The sequence below is a fragment of the Apis florea genome, unplaced genomic scaffold, assembly GCF_048593485.1.
Source record: "Apis florea isolate Af1SG1 unplaced genomic scaffold, ASM4859348v1 contig_2492_pilon, whole genome shotgun sequence".
Classification (NCBI taxonomy): Eukaryota; Metazoa; Arthropoda; class Insecta; order Hymenoptera; family Apidae; genus Apis; species Apis florea.
In genome coordinates this window covers 3,482,725-3,497,187 of record NW_028256593.1, presented here as the reverse complement: position 1 = coordinate 3,497,187, position 14,463 = coordinate 3,482,725, and the positions used below count along the sequence as shown (strand labels likewise).

The window sequence follows — 14,463 nt, the reverse complement described above, 5'->3', positions numbered from 1 at the left end:
AAAGGCACACAAAGGGGGCGCCACTCGAATGACAAATCGTCCGCAAATAATAAATCTGTCGATCCATCCGACGATTCTTGTTGCCCTCTCCCTCCCCCTCCTGAAGGAACTGTCGGCCCGTTTGATTCCAGTGGGGTCGTGTTTTGCACGAAATACGCCGGCTATTGAATTCTTCCCTCTCCTTGTTGAAAGTCGAGCCTCGAGGAATTTCTTGGCTCCATCTCGCTTATTTATTTTCCTCTTCCTCTTTTCCCCTCCTTTTCTTCCTCTCTTTTTATCGTCTTTTCCTCGTTCGCTTTCAGAGAGGAAGCGTGGTATATATATATATATATATATATATATATGGTAAATAGACAACAATTTGTTCATCGACGGAACAATATTTCAGATAGAGATCAAAGAGAAGTTGTCGAAGAAAAGTGGAGAAATTGAGAGAGGCAATGAACGAAATAATATTCTAGTCTTCTAGCTTTAATGCATTTCATGTTGGTGCAATATTATTCAACGTAATTTTATATATATATATATATTCAATAATAAAAAGGAAAAAGATGAAGACCTTTCGAAACAAAATTGCAACGCAAAAATTTGACGAGTATGAATTTCTATTTTAAATTTATTATTTAAAATTTTCTAAATCGATCGATAATCGCGTCCAATTACGTTCCCTAAATCCATCGTGATCCTGCACGAAATTCTAAGAAATTCTGTCGCGAGAAAATAAATGCAAAAACTATCGAGGCGTTTTTCTTCGAGCCGAGTTTCTGAAACTCGTCCCTTCGCGCGGAATCGATCTCATTAATTTCCATCGACGACGACTCGAATCGAGGCTCCTCGTCGAATTCGAGGAAGGAGGGGAGGGGAAAAAATGAGGAGGCTGGGGGTTGGAAAATTCAGCGACGCTTTCCCATTAATCGACCCTGATGAGAAATCAGGCTGAAGGAAATCAAAATCGGACCAAGAAGACGCTGCGAGTCGACCGTCCGATTTGCGATCGCTCGCAAATTTCAACGTTCCTGATTATTCCCACTCCACGATCATCATGTATATGTGTGCGTGTACAACTGTGTGTGTTTGTCACGTTGGCGAAATGGAGCCATTAAGCGAAAGGAATCGAATTTTCGAAAATCACTCCGCCGATTGAAATTTTTCGAAGTGAAAATGATAATGGATTTTGAAAGAGATACATTCGCGTGACATTCGATCTATTTTAATCGATCTTTGCGCTCCGGGCTCTTTTCCCACGCGAAAACTTTTATAATTTTAATATTTCACGTGTAAAGAAAGAGAATTTATTGATTGTTAAAATTTATATTACATTGTTGTTCCGTGCGATATTTTAATAATAAAGCAATTACCAAGATGCATCCTCGGTTTGTCAGGGCAAGCTCTTACACTCACCGTCTATTATTCTTATTTTAATCACTATTCTCCTTCGTCGATCTCTCAATGAATAGAAATAATTTATTTAATAACTTCATTGCCACAAAACTCAGAAAATTAATATTTCCATCGCCACGATTGTCGAACTCGAACTAAAATTATAGTATAGATCCTCGATCATCCAATTTCAAATAAAAAAAAAATCTAACCGTTCGACGGTATATTATTCCACGCTCTGTAAGATTACACAAACAGCAAAGAATCTATTCACGAAGCGATATTTCAAAAAAATCAAACGTAAATATTGCCGCATCGATTCGAGCGGTAAAAGGATCGAAGTAAGTCTCTCTCAGAGTCACTTTTCTTCCTGTACAATTTTATATATACATACATATCTATACTCTTTCGCCATTTCCAACGAACTTCTCCAAAAATATTCTCCCTTCCCTTGGAAAAATTTGGGGGCAAATATCGAGGTGTGGCCGATCTTGATTCGAGATCAGAGGCCAACAGAGCGACAGAATGGGCGATGAGGACGTGGAGAGAGGAAGCTGCGGGCGCGGCGCGTCACGGGCATGGATACACGCGTCATGGGACACCGTGTGTCAGTTTTAATTAGCGCGCCACAGGCATCGATGCCAGGAGGCCATCAAACATGGGCGACCGGCCACGATCGTTAATAAAATTCCGCCACCATCGTCTGCCATTCGCCGAAACGTGAAGTCGTGGGCAGCGCGTTGCTCATCTTCTATCGAATCTTGTCGCTCTGCGATCTATCGATCACTTGTTTCGTTCGCTTTTTCTTGAACTGTGCGATTGTTGGAAATAATAATGGTGGTTTAAACGACGGTTTAACAACGGCGAATCAATTTCGATAGTACCAATCAATTTCAATTACAACTTATTGGCTCAAATCGGTTAATTACTGGAGGATTGAGCAACGTCTCTGCGATCGTTCGATTATTGCTAGGTATTTTCTATCCCTGGATAATTTATTTTTAATCGTTCGATTCCTTTTTTATTTCTATTACTATGATATATAATAGACACGTTGCTTCTATTGTTTGTATTTACAATTTTCTACGATATATTTATCTACAAGATATTTTAGCCAGGTGTAAAGATTACGTAACGACAAAGAGAAAATGGAACGGAGTACTTAAATATAAAAAATAGAGAAACGTGCGTACAGGATTTTTATTTCGAAAAACAAAATCTCGAAACTGTTGATAAACATCGAGAAGAGAAGGGAAAGAAAGTTTTTGCTCTTGCTTTCGAAACAGCTAGCGGCGAAGGGGGGGGGGAGAGAGGGAAATTGACCTACTACACTCGAGGAAGTTTGTGATGAAATATAAGGCAACCCTCGAAGCAGGTGCTTGATCAGTTTGCAGCTGGAGTCTGAATATGGAATATTGGCTCCAACGCAGGTGCAGAAAGGTAATATACCTTTCGCCTGCTACCTCGCTCATATTTGAATTTAACCACAGCCTAAAGGGAGGCTAGATAATAATAGGTGGTTAAAGTACCATTGATCGAATCGTTACGATAAGATGAAAAAAAAAAAAAAAAAAAAAAAAGGAAAATTAATAATAGATGATAATTTTTTTTTTATATTTCCAATTTCCAAAAAAAAAATAAATAAATAAAATTGTCTCCCTTACGAAACATCCTGCGAATTATTCACGAATCGATAAAAACTATTATATCGATTGATTTTCTTCTTTATAAATTAACTCTTTTCCTCTTTTCTTTTTTTCTACACCAATATAATACTTTTTCCCTCACTTCCCTTTCCTGGTACAGATTAAATATATCGTCGCAATGAAAACGATGTATAATAAACAATAAATGCGGAAACGTTCGCAGATAATGGAAAGTAAAAAAAAAAAAAAAAAAAAAAAAAACCGATAAGGGCTGCCTTTCTGGAGCAAAGTATTGTATACACACGAGGCGTATACACGTTAGAACGCATGCGCCGATAACGAAACGATACGGGGCACACATGCGGGTTGTACACACACGTAGAACCCGCGGAAAATTCTATACAATCACTCTAACGACGCGTGAAGTTTGATTTTGACGCACGTTGCAAAAGAATGGAATCGAGTCGTGTTCGATCGGCTGTGGGGAAAATGCTGTATATAACGAATACGATGATGATTGGAAATCTGCCTTTTGAAAAATAGGATATTAAGAAAGAATCTTACAACGAAGATACGATATTATAATATTAGGTATTTACTTCCTTTTGCAATTCAGATATCGATTGGAAAAAATTACATTTCGATCGTATTTTCGATAGAGAACTGTTATTCCCTTCTTCTTGTGTAAAATCATTGGCAAATCATCATCCTTCGAGAGCAAAGAATAGAATCTTTGGCAAAAAATTATATTTTGATCAATATCACGTTCCCAATAGACTTAATCGTTCTTCGAGAGCAAAGAACAAGTAAAATATCTTTGACGAAAAATTTTGAACAACAATAAAAATTAGAGTAGTCAATAAAATCTTTAGATTGATGAATATGACGCATTCTCAACTGTTATTCTCTTCTTCTTGAATAAAATTGGCAAATGATAAATCATCCTTCGAGAGCAAAGAATAGAATCTTTGGCAATTAAAATTATATTTTGATCAACAATATGGCTGATTTAGAGTAGTCAATAGAATGATTAGGACATGTTCTCCTTCGAGAGCAAAAAATAAGTAAAATATCTTTGGCGAAAAATTTTGAGCAACGATAATAATGGTTAATAAAATGGTTGGATTAATGATCAAGTATGAGGACACGTTCTCGATGGAATTGTTAATCGTCCTTCCGACGAGAGCAGAGAACGAGTAAAATATATCTTTGGCGAGAAATTACACACTTTGAATAGAATGGTGAAGTATGGAGGCCACGTTCAATAGAATTGTTGTATTCTCATTCTTGCGTAAAATTGGCAAATGGTCCTTCGAGAGGAAAGGGAATGGGTAAAATATCCTTGGCGTAGTAAATACGTAATATATGAAACGCTATTAAACACGTTCCACGCATACGAATCGCAGTCGTAATGATAGTCAAAACAACGTTCCAGCCAGTTCACGCTTGAATTATAACTCACTGTCAATGCACCCAAAACTCGTGGCATCCTTTCGCATCGTGGCACGGTGCCATGATCTATTAGCGTCAAGAAATGCTCGTTATGTTTCCGACGATGGACCATAGAGATAGTGGCGACTGGGTCAATTCTCGATCGACATCCCGCGTATTAAGATCCAGATTAAGATTCAGATCGAAAACGATTTTCTCTCTTTTTAATATTTCAAAATATTTAATAATCCCCCTCTCGTGATATTGATATTTTCAGAGACCGAACAACACTGTTCACGAATTACAAATTCCTTCGTTCTCTCGCTCGAATTATGACACGGCGCTAATTAATCGAGAGACAATCGAACGTGTATTAACCGGGACAAAACGAGAGACCCTCTTTGCCGAATCTTTCTTCCCCCTTCTGTTCACGCGGTGCAGGCGTCTTTGCAAATATTGCTGATGCTTTGCACCGGGTATATCTCATTAAAATGAAACTTGCCGAGCACACACAGGGAGGACACGATTTTCCAATTACTAATGGCAGATTCAATATTATACCGCGCTCTCTTTCATTTCAATCTTCTCAATTGTGGGCAAAATTACGAGTCCTTTGAACTGCGCAAGGAATTTCTATCCCTGTTAAAGGGGGAGCGCGTGTGAAGTTACGAAGTCACGTTAAAGTAACTTTAATTATTCGGGGATCAAGATAAGAATCCAAACTTCGTTTTTTTACGTTACGAAAAAGAAATTTTAAAATTTTGGATTTTTTCTTCTTCCTTTTTTTTTAATCAGAGAAGTAGTTGTTAATTTTCGAACGAATCAATAAGGGAAACACGGGGAAAGAGTTTCGAAAAGGGTTGTTAGGGGTTGGTCGCGCTTAATCCTCGAAATCGAGGAATTATCTCGCAATTATTTTCAGGGAAAACGCGCGCAGATTCCGTGCAATGAATAAATTCATCGAGAAAAACACGGCCAAATCTCTCTATCCTCCGTGCAATATTTGCATACTGAAGTTACCCGCGGTTCAAAGAAGAATTTCTCATTTCTCATTGGTCTATCTCTTATTTCTCCCTAATTAAACGACTGCTACATAAACAAAAAAGTGGTAAGAAGCTTGGAATTTAATAAATTTCTGAAATTCTACGAATCGAAATATCTCCAATCAAAAATCTCGATCGAAAAACAAAAGATATGGAAAAGTGTCGATTTCAAGTACTAGCTCTGCAAAGTACTTTGATTAAACAGAAAAAAAGAAAACCTACCCCGATTTGAAATACATTTTCATTTCGCAAAGAAAAAAAAAAAAAAAAAGAAAAATATAACGTCATTCCATCGAAACGAAGCGTTCCACAACCGTTTCATAAAACGCGTGCACGCCGTTCAAATAGTTGACCAACAATTTTCCAATCTCGACGATTCCAGAGCGTTACAGATGCCGCTCGTAACTTCGAGCTGAAATCATCGAGATGATTCGATTACGGATGCGGCCGAAAAGCATCCACCACGACGGCCATTTTAGCTCAGAACAGAAATCGATGTAACGTGGAAACGAGAGAAGCGTTGTGCTGCTAATGTTCACTCATTGACTGACTCATAATCGAAGTTCGAACGCGTTTCACACATTTCGGATGTCGCATAAATAGATGTCCAATAGATCTTCTTTAACAAAATTAAATACTACTCGATTGATGCATACACGTACATTATCGTATCTTTCCTCTTCGCTTCTTCCATAACGAATGATCGAGTGCATTTGCGACATAAGTAAATAAGTTTCTTCCACAAAATCAAACGTAAGTCACGTAATACTCATACACGTATACTTATACATTTTATCTTTTGATTGTCATCAACACAATCATCTCGACAACAGAAACACGCTTCCTCCTGGACAGGTTAACGTATCAGAAAAAACAGAAGCGCTTTCTCTCGATCTCTCAGGCAAGCAGAGCGGGTCAATCCTTGGACGCTCGATTTTTTTGATTACACCATACAGAAGAGCGGAAAGGCCATCGGTGACAATAGACGAAACAGAGAGAGAGAGAGAGAGGGAGAGGGACGTTTTTCACGAGATGAATGCCTGGTAATTGCTGCTAGAGGGAGCACCGTGCTCCCTCCGTGCCAGGGAATCCCCGCGTCTCTTTCGTTCTTCCATCTCGCTCTCGCAGCGAGCAGAGAGCAAATTGGCCCCGGATCGGTGCATTACCAATGCATCGCTGCGCGTCCGTCGATTGAACTTTTCGATGCGGCCTCGAAACAGGCCGAATCCCCTCCTCTCTCCTCCTCTCTCTCCCCCGCCCTTCGTCGTTCGGCATTTATATCGATGAATACGATGTGTGTCCCAACGTGCAGCGACTCGTGTCAATCGCGTTGCATCGATCTTTCTCTCTCTTTTCGATTTTTCTCTCTTTTTATCGGATGGACGTTCGTAATTTTTCTCCACCACCGCGGTCGAACGTTCCTTTTATGTGTCCCGCTCGTTTTCTACTTAGTAGAGAAAGGGGGAGGCGTTTCGAAGTGGTGGGGTGGGGGGGGAGGGAAAAAATAAAATGTCGATCGGTTTAAGCGCTCGCGATGGAAATGGACGGCGGCAATGGGCGAAAATCGTCCACCGTGAATACCTGGTGTGGAATGGTTTCTTGTAGTCGTCGGTACAATAGGGAAATAAAAGAGGCTTCGGGGCTTTATTAAAAAAGTTTATTTGGAGTTTATTTTTTTAAACTTCAACAAAGAACAAGATGGAACGGGGCACGTGTGTGCGTCGCTTTGTTGAACCGATGACACTCGACGCGATGGAATTTTGCATTTTATTTGAAAAATCACGTCGAGTTCGTTCAGGGGAGTGGACGTTAAATGATAATGATAATTGATTGTGAGCTTATTCGAATATCTTCTGTATACAGCTAGATCGTAAAATCGTTTAAGACGTTTCTATAAACAACATCTTCTAATAATAATTTTTCATCTTTCCATAAATGACTCACGAGGAGAATAAAAATTCCTGCAAATTTTATGACACGTTTATTTTACAGACACGCGAAGGACACGAATAACGAACAAGGGAAGAATAATTTTTTTCGAATCTTTCTAATCCAAGGGGTAAAAAAAGGTACGAGCGGTAAACATGTCGTGTGGCAATTTATCGATCGAGTAGCAATTTCCAGCCGCGGTGTTCCAGTTTGCGACGCGACAATGGCTCCTCCCTCCCCCCGTTATCATCCTCGAAGACACGGAATCGCGTCACGGGGAGAATGAAATCGCGCGGATCTGGCGATCCGCTTCGAGGCGGTCGCGATCGATGCAACTGACTATTGAAACGCAATATCGAGAACGATGAGATAGGCACTCGCATTCAACCCGATTGCATTTATCAACCGCGCAGTTTCGTCGTTACCCTACGCGTTCATTGGTCGTCTTTCGATAACAGACACGAATTTCATAAATTGTTTTAAAGTGCAGTGTTTGCAACAACGAATCGATCGAACAAGGATCGATGAAGCGAGAGACTCTCACGTTTTCGTACGTGAGAAGAGATGGAATTCGCATTGATCAAAGATTCTGGAGTCCGTACATCGAATTACATTCAACGGGAGAATACGAATTCCAGGCGTGGAAATTCTGTTGCGAAAAAAGTCGCGAATGATACGCGAGTAATTTTCTCATTTAGTGAAAATTCCTGATGGCAAAATCACGCAGAAAATAATATATGTATCTGCCCGACAAGACAAAAAAGAATGTGTGGATCCGATATCCAATACCATCCGTGACGAATAAATTCGAATCTCTCGCTCGGACGGATAAATACGATCGAGAGGACAGGTATAAACATTTCGAATGCCTTCGTTCCATCATGATCCCCAAATCCTGGGGAACGACGATCCATCTCCTCGCTCAATTGCGGAGCGCCACGAAAATCGGCCGATATCTATCGAAACAACCAAGAACTTATCCATCGTTTCGAGCCGTGAAACGTGATGTCACCTAATTGTCCTATTATCGCGCGGCGGGGCGAGGATCGAGGAGGAATCACGTGGACGCCAGGACGTGGAGAGATCTATTGGCGCGGCGTACACGCGATCAAGACGTCTTATTAAGTAGGTGCACGCGGCCCATCGATAAATCTTCGATGCTGGCGCCGCTCCACCACGCGGCCCTCGTCTTATTGCATATCTCACGGACCGATGAAGTGGCGAAACCTAATTTCGTACCGGGATCGCCTCTACACCTCCAACGCGAATATAGACGTCTTCGAGTTATGGACGATTTGGTTTGTAATTACGAAATGAAAATTGGAAATGGGGATGTCTGCTGATTGCGGCGATCACGTGCAAATTTGTGCAATCATTGCTTTATATATATTTCCCGCTTGATCGATGATGAACGCGTCTTTTCCCTTTTCTTTTTATCGTTTCTTTTTCATTGTTACACCGAGAACTCGAGAATACGAGTCTTCGGACAGATTACTCTTTATCGTTTCTTTACATTTTTCATTACGTCGTCCATCGCTCATATTCGAGAATGCGAGTCTTCGGACAGATTATCGTTTCTTCACATTTTTCATTCCATTTAACGTCATATTCAATAATTCTAACTCATTTCGTTGTACCTATTCAGATATATTCTTTCAAAATCCGCGTAAAAGTGGATTCAACATGGTATGGACGATATCAAAGCACGTTTCTCCATGATTTTTACCGTGTTAAATGTGTGCCTCATCGCGGTGAATATCTCGCTATAATGTTTCATTCGATCTCGATGAAGGGAGATTTAAAAAAAAAGAACACTCTTCGCGCATTATTTCTCGCGTGATGTTAAAACAAATTAGAATGGAACAACAATTTGTTATCGGAGCGTTTGTGACGAAACGATGTACTCGGGAAAAAAAATTATCCACCAACGATAGCTGCTGATCGAATTCGCAGCTCTGACGTGACCGTGGGTTGATAAAGGACACCTGTTCGGGGCGAAACGTCGGAGCAGTTACCGCGTGCGTCGAAATACCGACCGGAAAGTTAACCCCGCGTGAAACGCGATGGCTTCTGAATATTTCAATCTCCCGTCAATCGTTCGAATCCAAGGCAAAATTCATCGCGTGTCGTCGTTAAATTCGCGTGCAAAATCTTGAATAAATATTTTTCACGTTACTTTTTTCCAAATAATTTACCTTGTGAAGAACTTTCGTTCGTGAGAAATTCGCGTTTTATTTTTGAAAATATTTGCTTCTTACTTTTCTTTTCTTGTTCGACAAAAAGGAATTCTGTATTATTTTTTTTTTCTTTTTTTTTTTTTCTATAATTTTATGGAGCGTAAAAGCATTGTGTTAGTTGTCAAAAGATCACGATTGAATCGTAGAATTTGATTTTTTTATACTCGATAAAAATATAGGGAAAAATATCCTTTGGGAAAAGTCTTTCTACAAAAAATATATTGTCCTAAGATGTTTTTTTTTCTTACAACTTAAGATGAATAAGTTACTGAATATAACCAGAGAATAACTTGATAGTTTCATAAAATGTATATTATTAACTCGGTATTTTCCATGTACAGAATAATTCAGTACAGGCATAATCTTAAAACACAAGTATGTACAGTTAATAATCCAACGTGTGATAAAAAAAAAAGCAATTGATAAGATTGAAACATTAAGTGTTAAAATACTTCAAATTGCACTTTAGATAGAGATGAAGTGGAACGTTAGTTAATAATTCCCAACTCGTTTTCTTCCTTTCAATATATTGCATGTAATATAAAATATATTTGTAATAAACATACATACAAAAGGTAATAATTCATAAATATAAATAGAAGTCCAAGAAAAACATCCTATTTTACAAAACATTTAATAACACCTTAAATTCAGAAATATAATGTGTAATATAATTATACATAACACTAAATGACTACACATTACTACACACGAAGACTACTACTAATAACTATAACTAGATTAGAAATGTATTTAAAAACGACACACATTTTATTAATCCAAACCAGAATTGATTGAAAAAAAAAAAAAAAAACTGAAAGAAATCTTGTACAGAGTGTTTTAAGAAAAATATTGAAATAATATTTATTCAAACATATAAATAAAGACCATATGTGATTTGTTCTTGTTCTCCTCCATAATTTTAATTCAAAAATTTAGCCAATTAGATTACTGGTAACTTTTGATACAGAGAAAAAAAATACTTGGAATTTCCTATCGATATATCTTTGTCAATAAAATTAGTCAATTAAGAAAGCATCAGAGTTGCCAGAATTAAGGAAAATATGGCTACATGGGGATGATATAGTAAGAAATAGTAGAAGGAAACATTGAGATCTTTGATGGAGATTTAGGGACTGATACAATACAATGAAGATACAATGTAACGCTTTCATATTGATATATAATGGTATATTGTAAAGATATCAGTACCATCATGATACGACTAATAGTATGTTCAATTCACATAACTTTACATTACCAAGAAAATTTTCTGGCAACTCTGAAAAATTACTTCCATTTTTTTGATTCTTTAAAGAAGAGAAAACGATATTTTACTTCGTTATTATTTTATACAATTATTATTGTTATGCAATACGTTTTTTTTTTAAACCCTGTACAAGAAAACATTAAGATTTCCCGAAGACATCACATATATTACCCAGAATTAATCGACTCATTCGGTATGCGCGAGAGCAAAAAGAAAAGAGAAGCTAGCGAGCGCGATGACAAAATAATGATCATTGAAAAGCGTCTCGAGAACGTGTATACGTGTATGCATGCATGGGAGAAGGAGAAAAAGAGAGAGCACGAGCCACGTAATGCAACACACCAGTTTGACGAGCAACATCACGTGGTCACCGACACGCAGAAGCAGAAAAGCTGCAAGTAACATTTGGTTACGCACGTGTATGTATGTACAAGTTGCTTCAAAAAGTTAAAGTCAACAATAGTATATTAGTAATCATTAAAAGCAAAAAGAAACTCTTCATAAGTAAATTCTAAATATCATTAATTATTTATAAATATTTTATTTACTTCTTTCATCAGATTTAAATCTGCTCATAATCTCATAATCTTTATAGATACATTCACAAATTGTAGTATGGTATATACTATATATATATAATGAATGATACTTAGATCCATTTTAGATAAAACTTTTTTTTTTTAATTTTGATAAATACTATGGTAATGAAGCATAACCTCACTTTTTTTGAAACACGCTATATACGCGTATGAGGAGGCAAACGAAAGCATGCAGAAAAGGGTACAACGTCAGTAGAAGCAGAAGAAAAAAGAAACGAGAAGTTTGAAAGAGCGCCTGCTCGAACTGACGGCATATACTTGTCTCGCTCTCCTTCATGTAGCGTATATTTTATCTTCCTTTCTCGTACTGACATGGTCCGCAACATCGTTTACCTCTCTCTTTATGACGCACAGATCGATTCTTTCTTTCTTTCTTGCTCTCTCTTTCCTCATCCACTCAGCTACACCCTTTCCTTTCCCTTTCTTCGGCAACCGTGCGCGACATCACGCATACAGATATATAACTGAGATACACTCTCGTTCAAAAGTATGAGATATTTATTATTTTACCATATTTTGCTGTGAAATATAAATTATAAATATTAAATTTTTTCTTTCGCATAATTTTCATTGCAAATATATTTATATTTAATTACATTTGTATCATTTAATTATATAATTCTTTTGAATTATTGAATATTGAATTTGCATTGTTTGTAAATATGTTTTGTAAATATATGTACAAATACATATAAATATACGTATTAATATTTATCATTCTATTCTAAATTTATTATTTGCACATAAAAAGATTATGTAAATATCTAAAAATATGATTTTTATGATTTAAAATATCATATATTTGATTAAATTTTAATTACTAATTATTAAACTCATACTTTTTCTATGTGCAAAATATTTTTTTTTTTCATAAAAAGATTAATGTATATTTAGAATACATGAAAATGTAATAATATAAAAAAATATAAAAAAATATTTACAAACTGAAATCAAAGATTCATATTCGTAAACAATATTTAAATAATCTTTAAATAAACTATTCTAATTCTACATAACCTAAATTTTAGTAATGATTATATTAATTTTCAAACATTTCTCTCTGATTAAGCAAATACTTCTCATACTTTTGAACAAGATTGTATGTACAGAAACGCATGCACACAAACGTACGACGCCCTCGTCGATAATTCCCATGTGCACGAACTCACCCGTTCATCCTGATGGTAGATCCCCACGTTGACGGTTCTCTCCAGGTCCGATGTTAGGTTAAGTGAACTCCCGCGTTTGACGTTTCCCGGTTACGCACACGATCGCCGAAGTGTATATCCGGCAGCGATCTCAGCGACGACACGAGGACGCAGTGAAAACAACAGGTTGCATGTGACGGCGGTACAAATATGGCGGCGAAAAAAATCACTGTTCAACCCGGCGCGATGTAAACCGCGGCTGTTTTCGCGTGCACGCGCTATAAACACTATCTCCGATCGCGTGTCTCTTTCTCGCACCCTTCACGTACACGTTGCGTGTCTCTGTCGCGTGTCAGGTAACCTTTTTTCCCCTGATGTCCGTTCGCAATGTCTCTCTTTTTCTCCCTCTCTGTCGCTCTTTCACTGTTAAGCTTGGTTCGACCGATTCACTTGTCCCTTTTTAACTTTACCGTTTTTTCTGCCTTCGTAATGAAAAAAAACCCAACAAATCGTCACCGCCGCACCCGAATGTTGCTACGCTCGCCGCCGTCACCGCCTCAATCGACGTGAACGTTCGAAACGATGCGGATTACAGACTCTCATGCGGACACACACGCGGTCCCGTTCGCACGTACACACCGGAAGAAAAACTGGTAGGACGATAGACCGCCGGTCGAGCGGAAAGAAAAGGGGGAATCTCGATGAACACAGATCGTACACACGACTCACACACGCCAAATCGTCGTCACGAGCGACAGGAGACACACGCTGCTACTTTTGGGCCGTGGCATTTCGCAAGATAGATGTACGCTCTGATGTGTCCAATTGCGCATGTTACCGCCATCTCGCGGCAATTTTCTTAATTTGAACTTGTTTAAATAATTTGTAACCATCAAACGGTTACAAATCTCAATTTCTTTAATTAATTTAATTTGTAAATATATTTACGTAGATATTTAAATAGTATTTAATGCATCATATGTTTAAAAATTATTCACTCATATTCTTTTTCTCTATCATTTTCGTGTCGCATGCGATATTATCGATTTTACTGAAAAAGACTACAGCGCTATTGGAATAATAGAACATCAATTTCATATTGCAATATTTAATTGTTAAAATTTTCAATTAAAAATTAAAATCTAATATAGATATTTATCAATTTTAAGCTAAAAATATATAACATCAAGGAACAATGTGATATCTAGAAATCAAAAATAAAAATTAAAATAATAATATTTGAAGTTTCCTTCATAGTATATCAATTTTTTAATTATTGCTATTTTATATTGCATTTATATTTTATTTGATTTATTTATAATATTTTATGATCATGTATATGTATATGAATAATAATTATTTTTATTATGTTGAAAACTTGAATCACAAATTTTTAACAGATAAAATTATTTAAGATATTTAAAAGATAAGATTCATCAAATTATGCGTTAATTAAAAAATATTTCTTTCACTTGTCATAGATTTTGTTATTTATCAATAACATTTATAAACTCGTTTTCTAAAAAATAAAAGAAAATCAATCAAGAAAGTAACAAAATTTTCAATTTTCTTTATTCTTCTCTAACAAATATTATATATTTTATTTTAATTTATTTACAATCTAAATAAATAGTATATTCTCATAATCAATTATTTGTTTATCCATTAAAAAATCTGATATCTTAAAAATCGCTCAAAAAGAAATAGAAACAATATTTTGATCCACCTTCGAAAGACATTTTATACATATAGTGCTAGACATAATCAATATCCTTTCTAC

General features: G+C 36.8%; 1 protein-coding gene across 6 annotated transcripts in view; it reads right to left on the bottom strand.

Moving 5' to 3' along the window:
- Nucleotides 1-13,473, bottom strand: part of heph (polypyrimidine tract-binding protein 1 heph) — a 455,618-nt gene extending 442,145 nt beyond the window's left edge. For all 6 annotated transcript variants that reach the window (XM_031916317.2, XM_086906233.1, XM_086906236.1 and 3 more), the window contains exon 1: nt 12,705-13,473. In XM_031916317.2, the coding sequence (XP_031772177.1) occupies nt 12,705-12,712 (8 nt within the window). In that variant the 5' untranslated portion in view covers nt 12,713-13,473. The remainder of the gene's footprint in view (nt 1-12,704) is intronic.
- Between the last annotated feature and the right edge of the window lie 990 nt (nt 13,474-14,463).